Source organism: Phaseolus vulgaris, chromosome 9, assembly GCF_051622355.1.
Source record: "Phaseolus vulgaris cultivar YP4 chromosome 9, ASM5162235v1, whole genome shotgun sequence".
NCBI classification, from domain to species: domain Eukaryota; kingdom Viridiplantae; phylum Streptophyta; class Magnoliopsida; order Fabales; family Fabaceae; genus Phaseolus; species Phaseolus vulgaris.
Genome location: NC_143506.1, coordinates 11,181,335 through 11,204,679, shown reverse-complemented (window position 1 = coordinate 11,204,679; position 23,345 = coordinate 11,181,335). Strand labels below are relative to the sequence as shown.

At 28.4% G+C, this 23,345-nt stretch overlaps 3 protein-coding genes across 3 annotated transcripts; 2 read left to right on the top strand and 1 right to left on the bottom strand.

The window, feature by feature from the left end:
* Positions 1–1,612, top strand: HSP21 (heat shock protein 21). Its single transcript, XM_068627933.2, has 2 exons — positions 1–330; positions 1,030–1,612. The coding sequence occupies exons 1-2, from the start codon at positions 69–71 to the stop codon at positions 1,461–1,463; spliced, it is 696 nt and encodes a 231-aa protein (XP_068484034.2). The 5' UTR covers positions 1–68; the 3' UTR covers positions 1,464–1,612.
* Positions 1,613–2,609: 997 nt separating this feature from the next.
* On the bottom strand, positions 2,610–3,569 carry LOC137822697 (uncharacterized). Its single transcript, XM_068627642.2, has one exon. The coding sequence runs from the start codon at positions 3,287–3,289 to the stop codon at positions 2,831–2,833; it is 459 nt and encodes a 152-aa protein (XP_068483743.1). The 5' UTR covers positions 3,290–3,569; the 3' UTR covers positions 2,610–2,830.
* Positions 3,570–19,228: 15,659 nt separating this feature from the next.
* Positions 19,229–21,592, top strand: LOC137821566 (uncharacterized). Its single transcript, XM_068626223.1, has 6 exons — positions 19,229–20,070; positions 20,158–20,284; positions 20,447–20,561; positions 20,650–20,689; positions 20,878–21,076; positions 21,174–21,592. The coding sequence occupies exons 1-6, from the start codon at positions 19,864–19,866 to the stop codon at positions 21,239–21,241; spliced, it is 756 nt and encodes a 251-aa protein (XP_068482324.1). The 5' UTR covers positions 19,229–19,863; the 3' UTR covers positions 21,242–21,592.
* Positions 21,593–23,345: the final 1,753 nt, after the last annotated feature.

Sequence of the window (23,345 nt, the reverse complement as noted above, 5' to 3'; positions counted from 1 at the left end):
TCACACTCACACTCATCAACATCAACACTCATCAACACCTCCCATTTCCTTTCCTTTCTCCATTCCCAATGGCTCAAACACTGTCAACTTCATCACTTCTACTGTCACCAAAAACAGGGTACTCTGTTAAACCCAAGAACAATGGTGTTGCACCTTGCATGGCCTCTTTTCCGTCGAGGAAAGGGTTTCCTAGGCTACAAAGGATGAGAGCTCAGGCTTCTGGTGATAATAAAGACCACTCTCTGGAAGTACAACATGTTAACAAGGGTGACCAAGCGACTGCGGTTGAGAGAAAGCCACCTAGAACTGCCTTCGACATTTCACCTTTTGGTAAGATTTTCATTCTTATTCGCACAAATGTAGTATCCACAATTGCTCATGCTCATGCATCATTCTATTAATTCAAATTTTTCAACTTGGACTCTAAGGTTCTTAAGTTCATTAATCTGCTGATTGCAGACCTCCAATACAACTTAATTAAACATGGTGTTTCTAACTTTTTTGCGAAATTCTGAACCCCACTAACAGGGCAAAAATTCTTTTACATTATCAACCAATATAATTGAGTTTATTAAGTCAAATAGAGATTTTGATATATCATTATAAAAGTTAAATTTGTGAAGTCTTAGTATAGTTATTTGAAAGTAATTTATTTATTATGATAATGTATTCAGCTCTGATTGTGATTCTGTCGTTGGTGATGACACTTAACATATGTTGTAGTGGTTGCTATTGTCATCTGTTTCACCATTGCTATTAGTTTTTCATATTCCTTTATTTTTCCTCCCTCTTAATATTGTAGTTTAAGATAAAGTTTGGCATCATAAAGAATAAAGAAAGAAACCAAAACCGGTTCGCGATAGACACTTAACTTGCCTACAGATATTGGTATAATCCTTTTGGTTTGATTCTGTTGTACACTTTCGACAGAAACAGAATGAAATTTACCAGTGAAAAATCTTCAGAAATCTGAACTTGCTTGCAGCATAGTTAAACATGTACACTGACATGTAGTGTGGCCTTTTGCAGGTCTCTTGGACCCGTGGTCACCCATGAGGAGTATGCGCCAGATTTTGGATACGATGGACCGAATTTTCGAAGATAGCATGACATTCCCCGGAAGAAATGTGGGAGGAGGGGAGATTCGTGCCCCTTGGGACATCAAAGATGAAGAACATGAGATCAGAATGAGGTTTGACATGCCAGGTCTTTCTAAGGAAAATGTTAAGGTATCAGTGGAGGACGATGTGCTTGTCATAAATGGTGGTCACAAGAGTGAACAAGAACAAGGTGGTGATGACTCCTGGTCAAGCAGGAGCTACAGTTCCTATGACACCCGTTTGAAGCTTCCAGATAACTGCGAGAAGGACAAGGTTAAGGCAGAGTTGAAAAATGGCGTGCTTTATATCACCATTCCTAAGACCAAGGTTGAACGCAAGGTTATTGATGTGGAAGTTCATTGAGAAGCCTAGGCTTTGTGCATTACAACACTGTATTTTACCATGGTCTTACTTCTTTTTTTTAACATATATACCCATTATACGGGTAAAATATGTGGTATTAAGGGTGTAAAAAAGTTGAAATAAATTGCTGTTGTAAAATTTTCTAGCAATGTGAGTTTCCTCCTCTACTAATTCATCAGATGAAAAATCTGTTTCGCTTTGTAACATCAAATTGGTCATAAGCCCCAAAAATATGTGAAAGGAAACTAATCCTTAACATGTGTATATCTTAATTAAGACTTTAATTACCTAACCTTCCAATTCCAAGTTATGAAAAAAGTGGGAACTAGAGATCTCATCCTAAAAGTTTAACGAGAAATTTAAACGTGAGTGTGAGTTCCACTTTAGGAAAGTTAACAAGATAATGTAAGTATAAATTTCACATTAGAAAAAGTTGAACAACACAATTTTGAGTTCACCGGGAGGATCACACTCTCAATTCTAAGATTTTCCTAGAAGATTCAATGGGAAGTTTTTTCCTCGAAATTTCAATCTTGTTGATTATGACAACACAACAGAGAAAAAATAAATTTATTGTTTTAAGATTTTGTGTCAGTCTCTTATCTAGGTTTTATTCAAGGTTAATTGTTATTGTTGTTTCATTGTTGTTAAACCTACTTTGTGGATTTCCTTTCAAAAGATCCATATCTAGTATTAAATAAAGCTGATAGTTCGTTTTGATGATTTATTTAGGCAAATACGTGGTGAAAAATATATTTTTTACATTGAATTTCTTTATTTCATATAAACTTGTTCCGTTGTTGAGGTAAAACAATTATAAAAATAAATGACACTATTGAGGTATTCGTGTTTAGAGTGTTTTTGCTTAAGGAAGAATATACTAGCATAGAAGGGATTGAGAGATTATTAGAAATCAAAATGTGAGTTTGAATTATATATTTAATGAAATTGAGAAAGTTGAATAAGATAGAAGAAAAGGTTTATAAATTTATTGTATTAAGGTTATAGATTAGAGATTGTGTAAGTGTCTTATAGATTTAGGTCTCTTTGTTATTAAATTTCCCTCTTGACATCTCAAAAACCCACCAAAATCTATATCAATGCAAAGGCAAAGGGAATGCAAATTTAGAAACTACTCATAAATACTTTTCTATGCTAGGTTCTCTGTCTGTCTTTATATATTTCATATCTATCAGTTTTTACAACCAAACTTCCTTAAAAAAAAGGTAAAGCATAAAGCATTACAACAACGGCCAGAAGTCCCCTGAGTACAACAGAAAGAAACTGCAATAACCAAGGAAGAAAGGAAATGAAAGGTGAAACAGCCAGAAAATTAAGAGAAATAGCAAGGATTTCTATGTTGTATGTTACTCATTCTCTTCGGGTATAGTGTCCAATTTGGGTTTCCTATTGTTTGGAAACTGAACACCAACCGTTTGAACCTCGGATAGTATATCCTCTACGGATATCTGTTTGTTCACCAACAGCTCAAGTTGCTGCTTCGTTATGATAACTTTGATCCTCTTTATCCCACCATCTGTCTCAACGTTCCTTAAAGATGCAAGATTTGGAGGGGAATTCAAAGAAGGAAGCAAGTAGTACAATCTCCCTGCCTTCAATTCGTGATCAGGTGAGAGAGGTTCTGTGACTTTCTCTGAAACAGCAACACCAGAAGCTGGATAGTTTGTCAAGATATCTTTGACATGGATCGGGGTGCTAAACTCTAGTATCTTCCCATCTGGTTTAGCTACCCTCACAATTTTAACCTTTTTTGCCATGATACAAGACCCTGAACTGGGTTTACAAAAAACAAGACAATTGCCCATTTTATTGTAAGGGGTGTATAAATCAGGTGGTTGAAGACTAAAAGCGAAGTTGTTAGAGAAAGCTATAAAGATAGTTGCATGGAACTATGAAGATGTGTGTGAGAGAGAAAGCAGGGGAAGGGAGAGGGAGTTTGAGTGAGAAATGTGAGTTTTGCGGGTCTGAAAGGAAAGCATGTGAGATATATAGCGAGGTGGGAATCTTAAAAAAATGGAGGGGTTTGTTTCGTGTGGAGTGGAGCAGAAAGGTGAGTTTCCGTTGAGAAGGAAAGTTGTGGATTAGGGCGAGAAAGTAAGTATAAGTATGTAAAATAGGTTTTGTGTTGAGAATGGAAAATGAAAGATTTGTCAACACGCATGCAGCATAGGACGGTTAGTGGAAAGTGGGGGAATATTGCATTGCTCATTTAACTATCTTTTCAGCCCTCCAGACCCCAACTGATGAAGCAACTATTCTCCTATACATGCATAGCATATGATTCTGCCATACACTCCATGTCATCAATGCACTTCAAAAATTATGCAAGTGGCCTCATTTCATTGGGTGGGCATGCAGCTATAGCCTTAGCTTTGGGACCAAACTACCATGTCCTAATTAGGTGGGGAAGACAAAAATCTACTATAACCAGATATAAGCGAGAGTGGTATTTTTGTTCCTTTTATAATCAAGTGCAAGAAAAAATCTTACTTTGGTTAGACCCTTTCTTTAACCACTTAACACAATAGCATATTGAAAATTCAAACTTTATCAGTTGATTTTTGCTGTTGTAATACTTCCAACAACATATGTTTGTTTACTTTTATTAAAATTGCATCATCTCATGGTTTAGGTGACGTCCAAGACAATTTTTAAAGCAAGAATTGCTACTTGCTCTGCGGTTCCAATTGTTTGATACTGATGGAAATGAAGGCACAACAGAACCCCATTCTTCCTTTGGCTTTCGGTAGGAAGGATAGGAGAGATTGGATGGTTGAATGAAGAGAGATTATACTAAAATCTGTGAGTGGGTCATGCAGGGGTGGTGACGCAACAAATGCAGTTTATATATGTATGGTTCAGGTACAATAGGGAACAAAAGTTTAAGGTTGGGTGTACTTTGATTCGTGTCTCTGTTTATAATTGGTTCTAGAAAAATATAAATTAGTTAACCTCTCCCAACTGCTAACTGCTATTTGGCTGTTTCTCTTACAGTGCTCAATAAATAATATCAGTCTGCATAGATAATACCTTTCATGCTCATAATGCCTACTATTAAATGTAACAGTAGCCATATATATGAATGGATCGTTATTACATCTTTTCCAAATAATTTTGTTTTTTTAGTCTAACTGATATTTCTCACATGCTTTCGGTGAGACTCGTTACATGCTCAGAGGGCTGAGGTTGCTTCAATGCACTAGAAGCTTTGTTTATCTTGTGGAAAGACAAAAGAGGCAAACTTTTAGAAAGTCACCTTATATTGTCTAAAGCTTAATACTTAAAATATTGTAACTAGTCACATTCATATTTTACTTTTCTCTTATTCAACATACAATTCAGAATTTACCTCTCTATCTAACAATTCATTGAAAATACCTCTACTATATGCAACATCCATTAAAATTAAAAGTTAAGTACATGGATGTTTCCTCTATTCTAACTACCTTGATTAAAAAACACTTAATAATTAAATAATGAGAGATTATTGTAACTTAATTAATGATCTCACATTAAAATTTTGAAAATGTAGTTGTTTCTTTCTAAATTATTGAGTGAAGTGCACTGTTGGATCCACTGTATCATTCTGTTCAATTACAAATGTCCTGATGAAAAATAAGAGTTCACATACTAGATAATCAACTTACTACATGTATTTTGATGTTCGACTTATTACTTTCTAATATTTAATTTATGTATAAAATAACTTCTTTAATGATTATCTATGACTGAAACCGTGGTTGTATAAAAGTTTAAATGAGAAAAATTATAATCTTTAATGATTTTAGCTTAGTTAAAGATGAGTCAAATCCTTTTTTTGTTCACACTAGAGGTGTCTGTCTTCCATATTGTAAGTTCTTTTTATAAGCTATTGTAAATTGAAATTTTCACATTAAATTTGATGTGCATGTTCAAATTTAAAATTTTATTTAAACCATCTTTTTAACAGAAGTATACTACATTGGGTATGAAGAAGCATAGTGTACACACACAAAACCATTACTTCTAGAAACAACTATTGCAGACTTACAAGAAGAGATGATGAGTCTCACCTATTTTATTTCATGAAAGAAAGGAGTAACTAATAAAAATGTTTTTATTAAAATAAAATATTAGTGTATAAGTATCATCGTGTAAAGAGCCATATAATTTTATTTAGAAATAGGGAAGTAGATTAATCCGACGAATCGACCCGTGAATCTGCTATCATTTAAGTATGAAACACTAATTTTTTCAACCTAGTCAGTATTATCCAACCTGTTTAACCCGACAATTTGACTAATTATAAATATAACCAGATGGACTTTCTACCTTTATTTTTGTATACTTTTAAATAAAAATTAGTGGTTATTAATATTTTATTATAATTTTATTTTTAATAATTTCTTATACATTATCTTATTTATTGATATTTATTTATTTATTTATTTTGTTACATTAAATTTTCTTTTAGTATAATAGTAAAGTAATAGTTACCAATTTCAATGGAGATAACTTAGAGGGATAAATCCACCTAAGGCTCGGGTCCATTTGTTTATTTCAAAGCGGAGAAAGTCACGTAAATATTATTTAATGCAAATAAATTCAAAACTTTCTTTGCAAATATGCGTAGGAAGTTGTATATTTTTATATTTTTTAATTAATTAACCTTAATTTACTTTTTTATTTTTATTTAAAATATAATTAAAATTTAAATATAAAAAAACATAATCAAAATTATAAAAAAAAATTATTATAAAAACATAATTAATCATATTATATATAATAAATTATAAATATAAATAATAATAATAAAAATAAAAATGTATTTTAATAATTAAAAAATAAATTTATATAATAATTATATTAATTAAAAAAAGGAAAGATAAAATAATAATATTATTTAATATAAAAATAATTTTTTATCAAATATTTATGATTATAAATATTTAAATAATATTTTAATTAAAAATAATTATAATTTATAAATAAATATATCAAATTAATTTTTAACCACTTTTAAATATAAAGATAAAATATAAATTTATATTTTTATTAATTAAAAATATATAATTTCAATCACATCTATCACATCTTTCACTCTATTTACCTAATCCAAACAACCTATCTTTTTTACACTTTCCTTCAATCATCTCAAAATTTACTTTCTTTTTTCCACTCCTTAATCCTAATACACCGCTCCCATGGGTCAAAATGGCACCCCTAGTTTTGTTCGGTTCCTAAGTATGCATTTACTAGTAGGTGAGATAGGAGCGAATAAACAAAGAGAGTTGCCTTTAACGTCATTGTCAGAGTGGCTGAAAAGATGAGACAAAGATCTTCTAAATCCACAGAGTCCCTTTTATTATTATTACTTTTCTTAGTTGTTGAATTCCAACTTACTAACTCCATTCTTTTAAAATGTTTTCCCCTCCCTCATCACTTGCACATCAAACAAACAGACCTAACCCCATCAAAGTTAAACTCCAATTATTTTTCAGACAAGAATTAAACCCAATAACTATTGGATTAAGAAAAACAACTTATTCCCCTAATTCTTTTTGTCATTTTTTCTCTCCATAGTTTAACATTCTTACAATGTAAAAGAAAAAGGTGAGATCAAATTTTAAGGAGATCACTTTACACTAAAAGTGAATTTTATTGTTCCACCGTAATTTCTTCATGTTAAATTTTGTTATAATTGGATATCAACAGAAACATAATCAAATTACTCATATTGCTGTATATTTTAAAAAATATGTTAATTGAGTTTTTTTATCAATATAAACACTTATGGAAGAGCAGTAGGTGTTTATAAATTTGGTAACTTCTTTATTGACGGTTATGAGTCTTTTGGATTAATCATTTAACTCTTATTCATTATTTCATATTAGGCACATTGATTAGATTGTTCATGATAGTTATTGATGACAATAAAAGTTCAGTTAGGAAAGACATGCAGTCATCCCGAGTTCTTTGACATTCCAGATCGAGTTCTTTGACATTCTGAACCTTAAGGTGGGTAGGTGAATCAATAATAAAATTTAAAATACTTATGAAAATTATATATATATATATAATTTGGAATTAATGTAAATAAATTTCACTTTTAGTTATTATATCGACTAAATTATATATTATTTTTTAAATATTATTTTTTTTCATTATTGATAAATAGTTTTTAAATTAGTATTTAATTAGTTATCAATGTTTTAATCAATTACAATTAAAACTTTTGTAGCTAATTAAATTACTATTTATCAGTAATAAAAACTAATTTAGATATAACAACTAGTTATTTTTTGTCTATAAAATTTTATCCAATTTAGTCAATATAACAACTAATTATTTTTTGTCTATAAAATTATTATTTTTTTTAATAATTTTTTACTCTAAACATAAAGTTAAAAATTATTATTATTAAAAATTGAATTATTTTTGTAGTTTAATATGTTGATAACATCTCTGATCCCTCTCTTTAGTCAGAAGACCTCTACTAATATTCTTCTTTACTCTCCCCTTAACTCCCTTACATTATATGACATAACTCTCACGGTCCACCTTAAGTATATATCTTCCTCTTTTTCCTCCTTGTTACCTGTTTCAATTCTTTTGTATCTCAATTTTGAAACAATTGAATCGAAGTAGCACCTGATAGAAAAAGTTATCAAAATTGAAGTAAGATGATGAATAAAGTTTATATAAGGATTTTGAGATTTGAGAGTTACGATATATTTATGTATTACAAAGTTATGTTTTCATTAATTTAATTATGAAAATTGATATTTAGAAATACTATTGTAGTAAAAAAAAGTCATATTTTTATCAATTGAAAAAATATTCGTGAAATATGGTACATGGTTCGTGAATAACTAGTTGAAATAGAAAAAGGATGACTTTATTTATTATTTTAAAATTAAAGTAGTTTTCGTAAAAAAAATCTTGAAGCAATTGCTGTTAAAAAAATCAAAGTAATTATCTCTGAACAATTGAAAATACTCTCATTGACGCTTAAAAAGAATCACCACTATCGATCTACGATTTTATTAGAAAAAATATATTAAAACTATAAATCAGTTACAGTTGGAATGTGACTTATTGTGTGTTTGAATCGGGAGGGGATATAGGGATTTGAGGGAGTGAATGTGTGAGGATTTAAGAAGAAAATGCGATGAAAGTAGTGTATTTAGATTAAGATAAGTTAGAGTGGAGGTGTGAAGAAAATATATTGAAATTTGTGAGTGATATGATGATTGTGAGAAATTTTGATTTTTTTTAAAGATGTAAAATGTAAGAGTACAAATTTACTCTTATCTTTAAAAATATTTGAATAATGAAATATGAAGTATTTCTCTATAAATTTGAATTAATTAAAATTTTGTAATTATTTCCAATACCATTGAATAATTATTTTTTAAAAAAACACAAGTTTTTTTATCATTAAACATGAAATTTTTTCATAAAAATAATAAATTTGTGAGTGACATGAGAAATGTGATTGAAATTTTAATTTTTTTTAATTAAGAAAAGATTAAGATTTACAAATTTATTTTTATATTTTAAAAACTAATTAATTTATTTATACATAAATAATTATATAACTTTTTATTATTATAATTTTATTTTTATTATTAATAATAAATAATTATTATTAAAATTATTATTAAATATTTGATATAAATAGAGTAAAGTAAAATAAATTATTAATAATAATACTATTTAATAATTTTATTTAATTGATATTTATTATCATTATTTTAAAAAATTATTTTATTAATAATATCATTAAATATTTGTGTTATTTAAATTTACTAATAATTAATATTATATTTAGATAATTTTAATAATATTTAATATTATTTTATTTGTATTATATTATGTTATATATATTAACTATGCAATGAAAAAAATAAGCAATATGTCACTTTCATACAAAGATAAAAATGAGAAAAACACACGTGACACAAATGAGAAAAACACACATCCTTACGTGAAGGTTCTTTGTAACCTAAGAAAAAGTATGGAAAACACTATTTATGGTGATCCTCCATTCCTCTTTTGTGCACATCAGTGGATCCAAACAAGACACTTTCATCCATGTGAGCAGTACTTCTTCATCCATGTGAGCAGTACTTCCCTTGAAGCAAACAATCCTACAAGCTTGTTTGGATTAAGGGATCCACTGTTCCTACAGACAGAAATGAGAATGCAACCCCTATTTGGATAAGCAGATGAAGAAGGGTGAGAGAACGAGAAAGTGAGTGATAGACTAAAAGTTATTCCTCATAATTACATAAAAATGAGGAAGGTAAAAAAAGTCACATAAAAATATTATATACTTATAAAAATAAAAAGTAATTATATTACAAAGTTTATAGATAATTAATTTTATGTAGCATATAATCAATTTGTATATAAATTTTGTAACATAATTGATTATATATATTATACATATGTTAGCTTAATCGATTATGTTAGGTTATACATATACCATTACATATATAAATTTTATAATAATTATTAATTATAATAATTTAATTTAATTATTTATAATATAATAATAATATTATAAATATATTTACATATTATAAAAATAAAAATAATTCATATTAATAATATAAATATTTAAATATTAAAATAAAAATAATATTTAGAATTAATTTATAAAATAATAATATTAAATAAAATAAATTTTTAAAATAATGATGATGAATATAAATTAAAAAATTAGTAATAATTAAAGAAAATTATTATTTTATTTTATTTTATTTTTATCAAATATTTAATAATATTATTAATAATAATAAAATTATAATATAATAAAATTAAATATAGTTATTTATATAAAATAAATAATTTTATATAATACTATTATTATTAATCATAATAAATAAATAAATTATTTTTTAAAATATAAGAATAAATTTGTAAAAATATAAGAAACTTGTAATTTTTAAAAATATATTTAAATAGAATAATATATTAAATTTTAATTAAATCAAATGTACACAAAAATATTTTATATTTCATTATTCAAATATTTTTAAAGACAAAAATAAATTTGTAAACTTAGATTTTATACTTTTAAAAATAATTCAAAATATTTTCGCAACCATTACATCACTCAAGTACTTTAATAAAATTTTCTCATACATCCATTTTATCATACTCCAATCCAAACATTTTTAATTTTTTTTTTCATATTTTCTTCTCAAATCCTCACACTTTCACTCATTTTACACTCTAAACTTTCCACTCCCCAATACAAAACATTAAAATAAAATTGTACTCTAAAAATAACGAGTTACTACAATCTTTTCTACATTTCATTTTAATAATTTATATGCTTTTATCTTTTTATTCCACTGTATTTTATTGTTTCAACAATTTACTTAAGGTATTTGATTACTTTCTTTTGCTTTCCCTATATATTTTATTTTTAATCATTTACTGTACTCATTTCACCTAATTCTTTTGTTACTTTTCTGCACTTTCCATCTTTTATTATTTTTATATTAAAATTTGATATATTTTGCATAATCTTAAATGAATTCCATAATAATTTAATTTATAAACATTAACTACATAAATTCATAGCCAAATGATCTATCATAGAGGATATACATGCACTCCTTAATTATATTATATATTTCATCTCTCTTTTATTGTGTTATTTTATTTTATTTTTTATCATTTTATTTTCATTCACTCTACCAAAGATCGTGAAAATATCATTATTCTTTAGTTACAGTACCCAAATTTTCAATGGCCTCTTGGTTGGGATCCCAAGTTGAAAAGGAGAAACATAAAACTGAGGAGTGTTTGGCCATTATGTTTGTTGAAAGAACACTCTGGTGCTGCCTTCATCGAGGATCATGGTCCACTCTCAATAATGCATAGTAAGGTCATTCATTGCTTGCGAAATTCATATAAGATTTCCAAATAAAATAATCTTCAGTTGCTTTCGAAGAGCATGATCGTCTATGTAACCATTTTTCTTGGGGAATGAGTTTGTGTGTCCTTTATAGGAGCAAAATTTCAACACGCTTCTTTCTTTGTGTTTGCTTTTTCTCTTCTACGTATCATTACATTAGACTCTTCCTCAGCAAGTTGTGTTCTAATGCAATGGGTTGTTGGGGACAAAAGGAGATGGCGTCGAACCATACCACATGAATACAACAAGACAAAATGAGAAGGCCAATTAAAACCTTTATGCTTAAGAGACAAACCACATTGGATGTTAATTACATGTTTTTCTCCTTTCTCGTGTTCATAAGGTTTGTGTGTTGTATCACGTTATGTGAGAGATTTTCGATTCGACTTTTGGAGGGCGGGGAATAAAGGTTAAGATTATGACGTTAAAAGGTTAAGATTATAACGTCTATAAATGTGTAAGGAAATGCTTATTTTTGTAAATCTTAAATTAACTAAATATTAGATCAATTTATGGTATATAAGTGGAAACAATATTCACCTTAGATGTTGATTTTTTGAGAATTAGTTAGGTTTAAACTCACTTATTTATATGATACAAGAGTCTATTATAGTGAGATTTGACGAACCTATCGTATCACCACTATTGGGTTGGGTCGATATCAGACCACTCGTGGATATCTAGATCCATGCACAAGATGTACATGTCTCAGCATGAGGGAGGTGTGTTGAAAAATCTCACATCGACTAATATTAGGTCAATTTATAATATATAAGCAGGGATAATCATCACCTTACAAGCAAATTTTATGAGGATGAGACAAGATTAAACTCATTTATTTATATGTGATGAAAGAAGCAGAAAATATAAATTGTATTATTCGTTCAAAGAAAGAGAACTATTATACAACTAAAAACGGTTAATCATTTAACTAAAAACAGTTAATCATTTTACATGCAGTTGCATGTATTATATACATTACGTAACATTTTTCCTTAAACTTATGGTTGGATTAACCACAACCATAAGTTTATGCCTAAGTTTAGTAAAAGGCGATCTAGAAACATGTTTTGTTAAAGATCTGCAACTTATTATATGGCTAGAATATAGATATGGTGTAAACGTTTTTGTTGCACATGATCACGAATGAAGTAAAAGTCAATTTAAAAGTGTTTGGATTTTGAATAGATGATTGGATTTGCAACAAGGAGAACAACTCCAAGGTTATCATAATATACCTTGAGAGTTCTAAAACAAACATAAAAAAAATGTATTCATAGTATTTTAGCAACACTGCGATACTCAACCTCAATGTAATTGTGCAAAATAGCCTTAGCCTTCTATTTGTGTAAAGCCCGAAAAACAATATTAGAACCAATATAAATACAAAATCTAGTTGTGGATTTCCAATCATCAAGATCATTTTCGGCATAGTTGAAAGAGAGAAAATGTTAATAATATTAATATTTATTAATAATATGAATCTCATACTAATAATATTAAAAATATTATTATAATATCAATATTATTAGTAATATGAATAATATTAATAAATAATATGAATGATATTGTTCTCAGCGGCTGACCTCGATCGGACTTAGAAATGAGCTTCAGGCTGAAGCGACTTTGCTGGGGTGTTGAACCGAGTTGAAGACGCTTTGTGACAAGGGGGGCTCCACCTGTTAATCACACTCCGATGATCAAGTCAGTGAGAGCATTCAAACTATAAATCCGTATCAGTCTAGGGTTCAAAAAAACTTACCTTCACTCGGGGCCTTAAACCCCTTTTATAGACATCCTTTCAACGATTTTTCATTAACCAGAATATTGTTTCAACAACAAAAATATAATCTCAACAACAAGAATATAATTTCAATGGTAAGAACATTTTGTTAACGTGCTCCTTTATTTTCGGGTGCAATGTCACACCATTCCTAACAACTTTTATTTGTATTTAAAAGGTATGTACACTTTTACTAATTCAATTGCTCCTTCTGTTATTTTTACTTTCATGATATTTTTTCGTATAGACTACCCAACATTTGGGTCGACCTCGTAATGTGTCATTGGGGGTTTCAAGCCATCGTCTGAGTCGTGGCCTAAGATAAGCCAACTTACAAGATAGGATTAGCAAATCACGAAACCTACCAAAGAAGAGCTTTCAATCGCATATTGCGTCCATACTAGTACCTTTTGTTGTACCTACTTAGGCCCCTACATGTCCCAAGCCGAGTTGGGTATTTCGCACATAATCTATCCAACCGAGCTTACTACACTTAAGTGCTTGGGTTGAGTACCCGAGCACGTCCGACCAATACTGATATTAATAAATAATATGAATTATATTAGTACTATTAATAATATTAATATTATTAATAATAATATTAAATAATTAATAATATTAAGAATGTTAATGATATTAAAAATATTAATCATAAAAATAATACTAATAATATTAATAATTATAATAATAATAATAAGTATAATCATAATAAGAATAATAACAATCATAATATGATAATAAAACTTGTCTGATGTAGTGATTAGAGGTTCTTTGTTTACTCAAGGGACTTGGGTTCGAGTTCTTCTAACTTTAGTTACCCACAAACATATCATCCGTAGGTAAATTACTTACGCCTAGGTTACCTATGAATTTTTTTCGTGGATAATGTTGAGTTACTTATCCATAGGTAAATTCATTTTTTTAGTGATTCATAAATTAAGGGGAAACTCGCGATGTGTTAGCATGTATATTGGAGTGATTATTGATCATACTTGCGCCGACAATTCAGTTTTTCTTTTACCATTCTTATCACAAATTTAACACTGAGGATGTAAATTATGCCAAGAAGAAGAAGAGGAATTCCAAGAATTGTGATTATGTTGTTTTTGTCCAAAAAAATCTTGAATTCTTGTTTGCATAGTTGGAGCGAAAAAGACCCACGTCCTTCATGATTTTGTGAGCCAATGTAACGAGTGCAACGTGGTATTGGTTATTGGAAAACCATGACCATGCAGCAATATTAGCTTGAAAAAAATGTGTTCAGTGTTTTATGCTTTTTGATTTGTTCTTCTTATGCTCGCAAAAAGTCCCAAAACCTCTTCAACGATGTAGGGGTCAAGATGAGAGGTGATATATGTAATGAATGTATCATATTCTTTGGAGAGGTCATCTAAAATAACTTCAATGTGATCTTCTAGTGTAACAATCTTCAATAGTTTTCGGTATCTAGAAGATAATTAATAAGGGAACAATCTTTCTTGTGTGTTCGAAGTTGAAGTTTCAATTTTTTAACTTTTTCTCGTGTTTGAAAAGCATAGTATGTGCATAGCTTCGTCCATATTTCCCACAATGTATCAAGATCTACCATCTTGATTAGAATGGATGTTGTCATTGGCACAAGGAGACGTGCCACAACAAGCTGATTTTGATGTTCATGATTGATAAAATATGAATTTATACTGTTTGTGAGTTCATTAGCACTTGTATTTCAATAGTACAGAGAATTCATCCAAAAAATAAGTTAATTTGAGACCACAAATAGTAGTTAAGGACCTATTGTTGTCATACGAGGAAGTTACCAACATCAAATTTTGGAATAATTGACATCAAAGTTGAAGATAGCAGAAGATGGGGAGACCGTGATCAAGAAAAAGAAAAAAAAAATCTTGTTACCATGTGAGTGCAACTTAGAAAAAAGAGAAAGAAGAAGAAAAAAAAAATATTATTCATGTAGAGAAAAAGAACTAACATATAACTCAAAACTCTTATGTATATATTGCATGCATTATATACATTATTTAACATAGAAAAAAAAATACTTTTAAGTATGTTAACAATTCCTATAAAATCTGTATAGCTCAACAAATTTCGTTGGTATACACTAAAAACATATTTTTATAGTATATTTTGACAAAATCTTGTAAGATTTATAAAGAAAATATATATTATATCTATATAGATATATAAAAATCTTAATCACGTACATAATAAAAATATATTAGTATTTATATTTCAAAGAAATCTCATAAATATTATTAGGTTTCACAATGAAAATATGTTTTGAACATATATGTATTTGTCAAAAAAAGTTTAGGGTGGATTTAAGAAAGTAAAATAAAGATGAAAATAGCAAAGCCCATTGATTCATTGGTTTAGTCGAATTCATGGGCCGGACTCCATCCAACACGATGCCAAGGCTGCTTCTTCCTGCACCTCCATACCTTCTTCTCTCACCTCCATAGATTTTCGTATTTTCAAAAATACCCCTATGTAGTATTCCAGATTACATAATTTGGAAATTATTTTTCAAATTTATAATTAGCTTCTGGATTATATAATCCGGAAGCCTTTTTTGAGATGCATGATTAATTTCTGGATTACATAATTCGAAAGTCTTTTTTAACTTCCGGATTAAATGCGTTTTCGGATTACATAATCCAGAAGTTATTCTATGGGAGTGACACAAGAAGGATAAAAATGTATTTTCATGTTGTGTATGGAGGTGGCATAAGAAGATATGGAGATGTAGGAAGAAACAGTCCGATGCCAACTATCTCGAGTAGAGAGTATTAGTTATAATTAATTCGATTAGAATGCTTTTCTAATGCATTTTTTTAATAAAATTATGAGAAAAATATTTTTTTATTATAAAATAAGCCTTAGGACTTAAGTAAAAATAATTCGACTATATTTTAACTTTTCTTTTCTTTTTATATGCTATAGTGATGACTTAAATATAAACCTAACTAAAAAAAATGCTTAACGATAATTATTTTTAAAACGAAATTCAATCATTAAATCATTAAATTAATCAAATTACTGACTCAAAATTTATTGATATTATTTTAATAAATTATATTTAAATATATTTAATTATAATTAATTGAGTCAAATTTGACTCAACAATAATTATACAATATTCTACATTAAATATTATAGAAAAATCACTAAAAAAAGTATTAAATAGAAACAATTAGATATTATTTTATAAATTAAAAAAATATTAGTATATAAATCAGTTTTTATTATTGGTATCCAATTAACTATTAAGATTTTAGTTACTAATTATTTTAATTCTAAAATTGTTAATTAATGAGATATTAATTTAAAAATTAATTTATATAAATTTTTAATAATAGAAATTACTTTAAATACTAATATATTTTTAATTTATAAAATAATATTTAATTTAATTAATATAATGATTAATTATATTTTATCTTTAAAATAAATTTTTATTTAATTATTTTCTAGTAATGAATAAATTAATATAAAATAATAAATAAAAATTAAACTGAAATAAAAATATCCTATTACACATTTTATCGGATAAAAAATCTATAACAAGTACTTAAATTATAAGAACTTACGTGTGATATGAGCTTTTATTTTTTTAATATTCAAATAAATTTTAAGAGTATACTTTCTTTAGGAACAGTTCAAACTATTTGAATATTCAAATAAATATCACTAAATTATTAATCAAATAATTCTTAGTAATATTATTTGATTGATAATTTATGGATATTTCATCATACACAATATTGTTTAAAATAATTAAGGATGTTAATATTTTTTTTACTTGGAATTTTTTTCAAGACATTTTTATTTGATTTGAAAAATTTGATAATACACATATTGTGAAATGTATGAAATTGTACTTGCATAAGAAAAAATATATATAATTGTTATGATATTTAAAAAAATGAAAACCCAAATATATAACATCGGAATGGAAATATTTTTCTAATAAACATTTGTTGATGTCAAATTTGGAAACAAAACTCTTCTTTTATTTATTTTTATTTTACTTTCATGTGGAGAGAGATTCTCGTATAAATTTCTCAGATATTTCTCAAAAAAACATTCTCATACATTTTGTTCATTAAAAAACTCATCATGTCGTTAATAATGTTTTCTTCTAATTTGGATATTTTCGATGTCTTTTAATTAAGATCATTTTATTAAAAAAAATAGTTAATGACATGAATATTATAAATCAAGTATTAATATAAATAATTCTTAATTTAGATGTATATACATTTATTATAGAATTTTATACAATCTAAAATTTAGGTCGACTTGTGTTCTTTTTTCCGTAACATTGTCAACAATATTATTTCACCGAAATAACATCAAGATTACATCGACATTTATATTGACATTAAATATGTGTTTAAGACCGCATCGAAAAATAAATTGTTTCAATCATTGTATTATTTGATTGCAATCAAAATTAATATTTATTTGAATAAGTTTATTGAAAACATTTGAAAAACTAATTTCATTTTAATGCAATAATTTTTTTTTGTAAAAATAATATGTATGAAACTAAAAAATACTATTTAAAAATAATCACAAGATACAAATTTTCATAATCCTTAAAAGAATTTACTATCTAAATATGCTGAAATTGGGCAAAAGTATTTTTTTTAAAATTCAATCGTATATATAACTCTAATATTTGAATTTAGATTGGATTAAAAGAGTGGAAAAAAATAGAGAAAAAAAATAAGAAATTAAATTATTAGATTGTGTTAAAGAGAATAGATATAGAAAATGATATAATTTAATTTGATATTAATAATTTTTATTATTATTAACCATTTTTAATATTATTTTTTAATTATTATAATAGTAAAACGGGAAAAAACACATTATGGGTGTATCTTTAATGTGCATATGTTACTCTTTTCTCTTTTTTCTCTTTCATTTCTTAATGTGCACATGACTTTTCATCTTTCAATCTTTCACATTCTTTTTTCTAGAAATCATCACAATTCACTCTAATACTCTTTTCCATATTCTCAATCATAAATGATTCCACTAAACATTGTAAACAAAATCTGAGTTTTGAATTTCTTTTATCAGAAAAATGTTGTTGGAAAGAAAAATCCAAATAAATGCAGCCTGCAGGTTTTCTTGTAGACATTAATAGTAGACAGAATTAAGATATATTTCACAGTTGCGTAATAAAAAAAATATCAAAATCTATAATGAAATTGAGCAAGTGGACTCAGAGAGTCTCTTTGGCTGAGAATCTAATTTGTCTCTTTTAGACTTGTCACTCTCTATCATATCAAATCTCAAAATTGAATAAACTATCCCTGTAATCATCAATGCATTTAGCAGTAAAAACATAACCAAATTGTATTGTTTTATATATTTGATACCATTTACAAAATGAAGTTTCTTCTATATATTTACTGTTTCTTTGGATGCTGAAACCAATTCTATTAAAATATAATTTGATTGAAGGAATGTGGTTGGCTAAAACCCATCAAAATCATTTTCACCTGCTTTTCTTTAATCCAATCAAGAAAGCCTCATCATCATGTGAATGCAACTTTATGAAAACACTACTTTTTCAAACTGAAGGATAACCTAAGTGGTTAAGTTTAACCCTAAAGGGGTGACAACTTTTCTCTCATATTAAAAGTACTTTACCTTAAAGGATAAATAAACCAGGATTGTGGTGCAGTGTGTGTGGTACAATCAAATTTACCCCTCTCAACTCAGTGGATAAAAATGGTAAATAGTATATTATTATACTATATTACCATAAATAGAAATGAGAGGAATTTGATGCTTGTGTTTTTTCATAAATGGAAATGACATGAATATGAAGATGGTTGGAGTTAGAATGAAGAGTCAATGGATTTTCTCTTTTTCTGCGTGGTCCAAACACCCCATATGGCTTCTGCACATTATTCCACGCGTTAAGCATCATAATTTCATATCCCATATTATTATAACATGGAAAACGAATAAATTGGATTAAATTAGTGATGAAAGATAAAAGTTGAATACAGCAAGGCACGTATCTTCGGACACATTAAAAGTTTGGAAAGTTTTGATATGGGCAAACATATCAAACGATACAATACTACCTTTTATAAACTCAATTTTATAATCAAAATATGCATTATCATTAGATTTTCACATTTTGTCGCATACAAAATATTTACAGTATTATTTGTTTTATTTTACATGCTCCTATTATTGTCATTTTGCCTACTTTCCAAGTTACTCTTCTATTATATATCATGACATGAATAAAAATATTGCCCAAATAAATAATTGGATTTTGTTCTGTAATTTCCTTTTTCTTTTCTTCCCCTGTTTCTCTGTTTTCACTTCATATAATTTCAACTCTTCCTTACTGTTTATTAACTTTCTTGTTAAGGGAATCTTCATCGTGGAATCTGAGGAAACGTTTGTATATGAAAATCAAGAGTTTTTCCTCTCCATAACAAACGAGAATCACTAGAGCTCATGTTGGTGGAAGATTTTCTCAAGCATTGATTTGATTGATTGTTAACTGTTCATGATAAACAACCAAACAAACGGCTACTCTGACTTCTTGATCCTGTTTCTAATCCTTTTTCTGGGATCCTGTCTGTGTCTTTGTTTACTAGACTGTGTTTAAGCCTTCGTTTCAGGGTTTTGTTAATCGAATTCAGATGTCACAGCCAAGGCAAAACAAGATGATGAGTCCAAACCTTGCCAAACAAGTTGGTGACACAACCTATACTAAGATCTTTGTTGGAGGATTGGCCTGGGAGACCAAGAGAGACTCTCTGAAACGCTATTTTGATCAGTTTGGGGAGATCTTAGAGGCGGTTGTCATCACTGATAGAATCACTGGAAGATCAAAAGGATATGGCTTTGTAAAACCCACTTATCTACTCTTTTGCACTTGGTGTTTTTCCTCTTGATTCCTTTCACTCTAATATCTGTTCTCTTTTGTTTCCTAGGTGACCTTCAAGGACCCAAATTCTGCAGCAAGGGCTTGTCTGAATCCCTATCCTGTGATTGATGGAAGGAGAGCTAATTGTAATCTTGCATCCCTTGGTGCCCAGAAATATGATCCATCTACAACAGGTTAGGTCTTTCACTATTTTTACTTTAGTTCTAAATTTACTTGGTAAAGATTATGCAAATTTGATCAATATTCCTTGCATGCAAACCATCCTCATAGTGGCTAATAAGGTTTCTCATTTTTACTCCTCCGCTGTGGCCTATTCAAACTGTTAAATGTTTCAGGAAGACAAAAATTCAGTAGCCCTTCATGGAATACGGCACCAGTCCCGTTTCAAGGCACCTCCACTTATTATAATCAACACATACCTCACTACCCATTTCCGTATCCAGCCTACAGGTGTGCAATTCAAACGTGTGAGAGTGTGTTGCTTTTATACTTCACAATTTTTTGTCATTCTAAGTGAACATTTTTCTCCAACATTCAGGTATCCTGGTTTTACTCATCCACAAGACCTGTATGAAATGGTTAGTTTTCTCATAAAGTAGCTTTTCTTTTCAACCAAGTTTGAATTGCTAGAAAGCTTTATGTAACCAAAATTGTTCCAATTCATATAGGTACATATATTAGTATGCATGATAAACAAGTAGGGGGATTAAACTGTGTCCACTATTCTCAGAACTTTTTTATATATGAATTCTGTTGTTCTATACAGGACTACAATAATGCATATGGTGGACAGCAGGTTTCCCTCCGCTGGTATCCAGCGTATTGCCAGCCCTTTTATGGCCTTGGTAGACAGATTATTCCAACAACCTATGTTAAAAAGGTCATCCCTGACATGCCATCTCAGGAGCTCACAGTTGTTGGCTTTTCAGAACCTACTTCAGCTTCTGCCTCAATTCCCAGCACTGGTTGCGTATCTAAACTCAAACAATGCCACAATTTTTTGTTCTGACTAAAATTTTCTTTATGTTGACTAACTTTTAGGTTGTTGTGTATTGAGATTAGACACTGGAGCAGTACCTGCCACAGAAGTGTTAGAATCCCCTCAAGAACAGACATCTTCAACTCCTTAAAGCTATGATGAGGAGATTCCCTCAATAGACTAGAATAGAGAAAGTAAAAAGAAAAAAAATGGGCACTGCTCAATAAACCAGGAGGCTCTAAGCACATGCAGGTGGTCTAGAAAGGAACTAAAGGAAGCAATAAAGTATTGAGATTATCCTTTCATGGAACAGATGACCTTAGAGATCAGACACTAATGAAATAGTCCTGGTTTTGTTCATTGTCTTCAGAAATTTTTACTTTTGAGCATTCTGGTGTACGTGATACTTTAGTTTTCCTTGATTTGTTTTATTTTTTAATTTTCATTTTCAACATGGGATTCCTTCTACGTTATAGTTAGAAAAAAAAAATGCTTTTTATCATTCATTATTCTTACACTTACACATATACTTCGCATTATCCAAATTGGTTTTAGTTTTCTCTTTTCAAATGATCCTTAAAGATTGACACAATGTATCCTGAAAGTCCAACAAATGTATCATACACTCAAATTCTGTGTAGTAGGCTAGTAAAGTATCGACACGATTATTAATTTATAATTAAATATAATAATGTTATCATAAGTCAATAAATACAATTATTTTATGCAGATTTTATGGTAGGGGCATTATGTTGAAAGGTACAGCTTTAAATCGGATTTTGAAAATCATGAGATGATCCACATAAACCTATTTTGAATTTTTTATGTTCGTCTTATTCTTCATGTTATTTTGTCATGTAAAGAAAAGTTACCAAAACAATGAATAGACTATGGAGTTAATTTATTGAAATTGAAAGCAAAGTTTAGCAAAAACTTTAAACTTATCCAGAAAGTATAGGTGGGCCGTCTTGAGCAGGTAATTTGCTATATAAAGAAAAGCAAATTATGGGTGTCTCTGTAGCTGTGGTACCTTGTTAGTTATCCACTTTTACAACAGCCACGAAAACAGTTAGTCAACATTTTTTGACACAGGAGAATAGTTGTAGGCAATAATTCATTTTTAAGAAGTTCAAATATGATTATTTTATGAATTTAGTTGGAGTATATGAGTAAGAAATTTTTATTCTCAATCAAGAAGAATAGAATTTTATATGTTTGTAATTTTTTAATAATTATTTTAAAAGTTATCATATGAACTAGTAGTGTTAAGAATTTTTTTTCTTCTTTTACTTTAGTTAAGTCAACATGAATCTAATCAATTAGTGATTCATCTTGTAATTTAAATATAGAGTAAACACTATTTTAAAAATTAATTTAATTTCAAAACTTGACAAATTACTAAATTTTTAGCATAACTCAATTTAACAAGGCATAATTTGTTATTTTAGAATCATTGTAATTATTTTTTTTCAAATGTATATGAATGAGTTTCAATTACATTATTGTCTACAAAGTCTTAGAACATCCATATACCCACACACTTACATGATGAGTAACCTACACTATCCATTATTTACATCCACATCAATGAACCTACGCATTCTTGTTGGATATATTTTGTCAAGTACTAGCCTCTTCTATAATATATTTTTTAACTATAGATGATTTAGTTTAATGTGAATTCTCTGTATACATTTTCAAAACTTTCGCTAAATATGGAAAACTAAATGAACCATGATATAAAAAAATAAGTAAGAAAGAAAATATCTAACCGCATAATGTGATTGCAGCCTCATCATTTAAATAATGCAACAATTTTGTGTAATAACCTTCACACACATATTATTGAAGAAAAAATAGAGACAAGTAATGACATGTCTAACATTCTTCGATAATGTCACATATTTCCACAAGAGTTAATGCATTAATACATGGTAATCATGAGATTTTAACCAACTAACATAAGATTTTTAATTGATACAATACTCTTAATATTTCAAGAGTATCCTTGCGACTCTTTAATACCCCGTACGCATTGACATAAAATCGATTTCTCTGTTTTTAAATAAAGTGTAACCTGTTGGTGGAAGATTTGTTCTCTTATCTTCAAACAATGGATGTAATTGCGAACTCATTCCCATTTCAAAAACATTTTGATGAGCTAAACAAAAGTTCTTGCATATCATGACATGTGTAGATGTGCAACTTGAATTGTAATGAACTTATCCTAATCCATTATTTTCGGGTTCACTTGT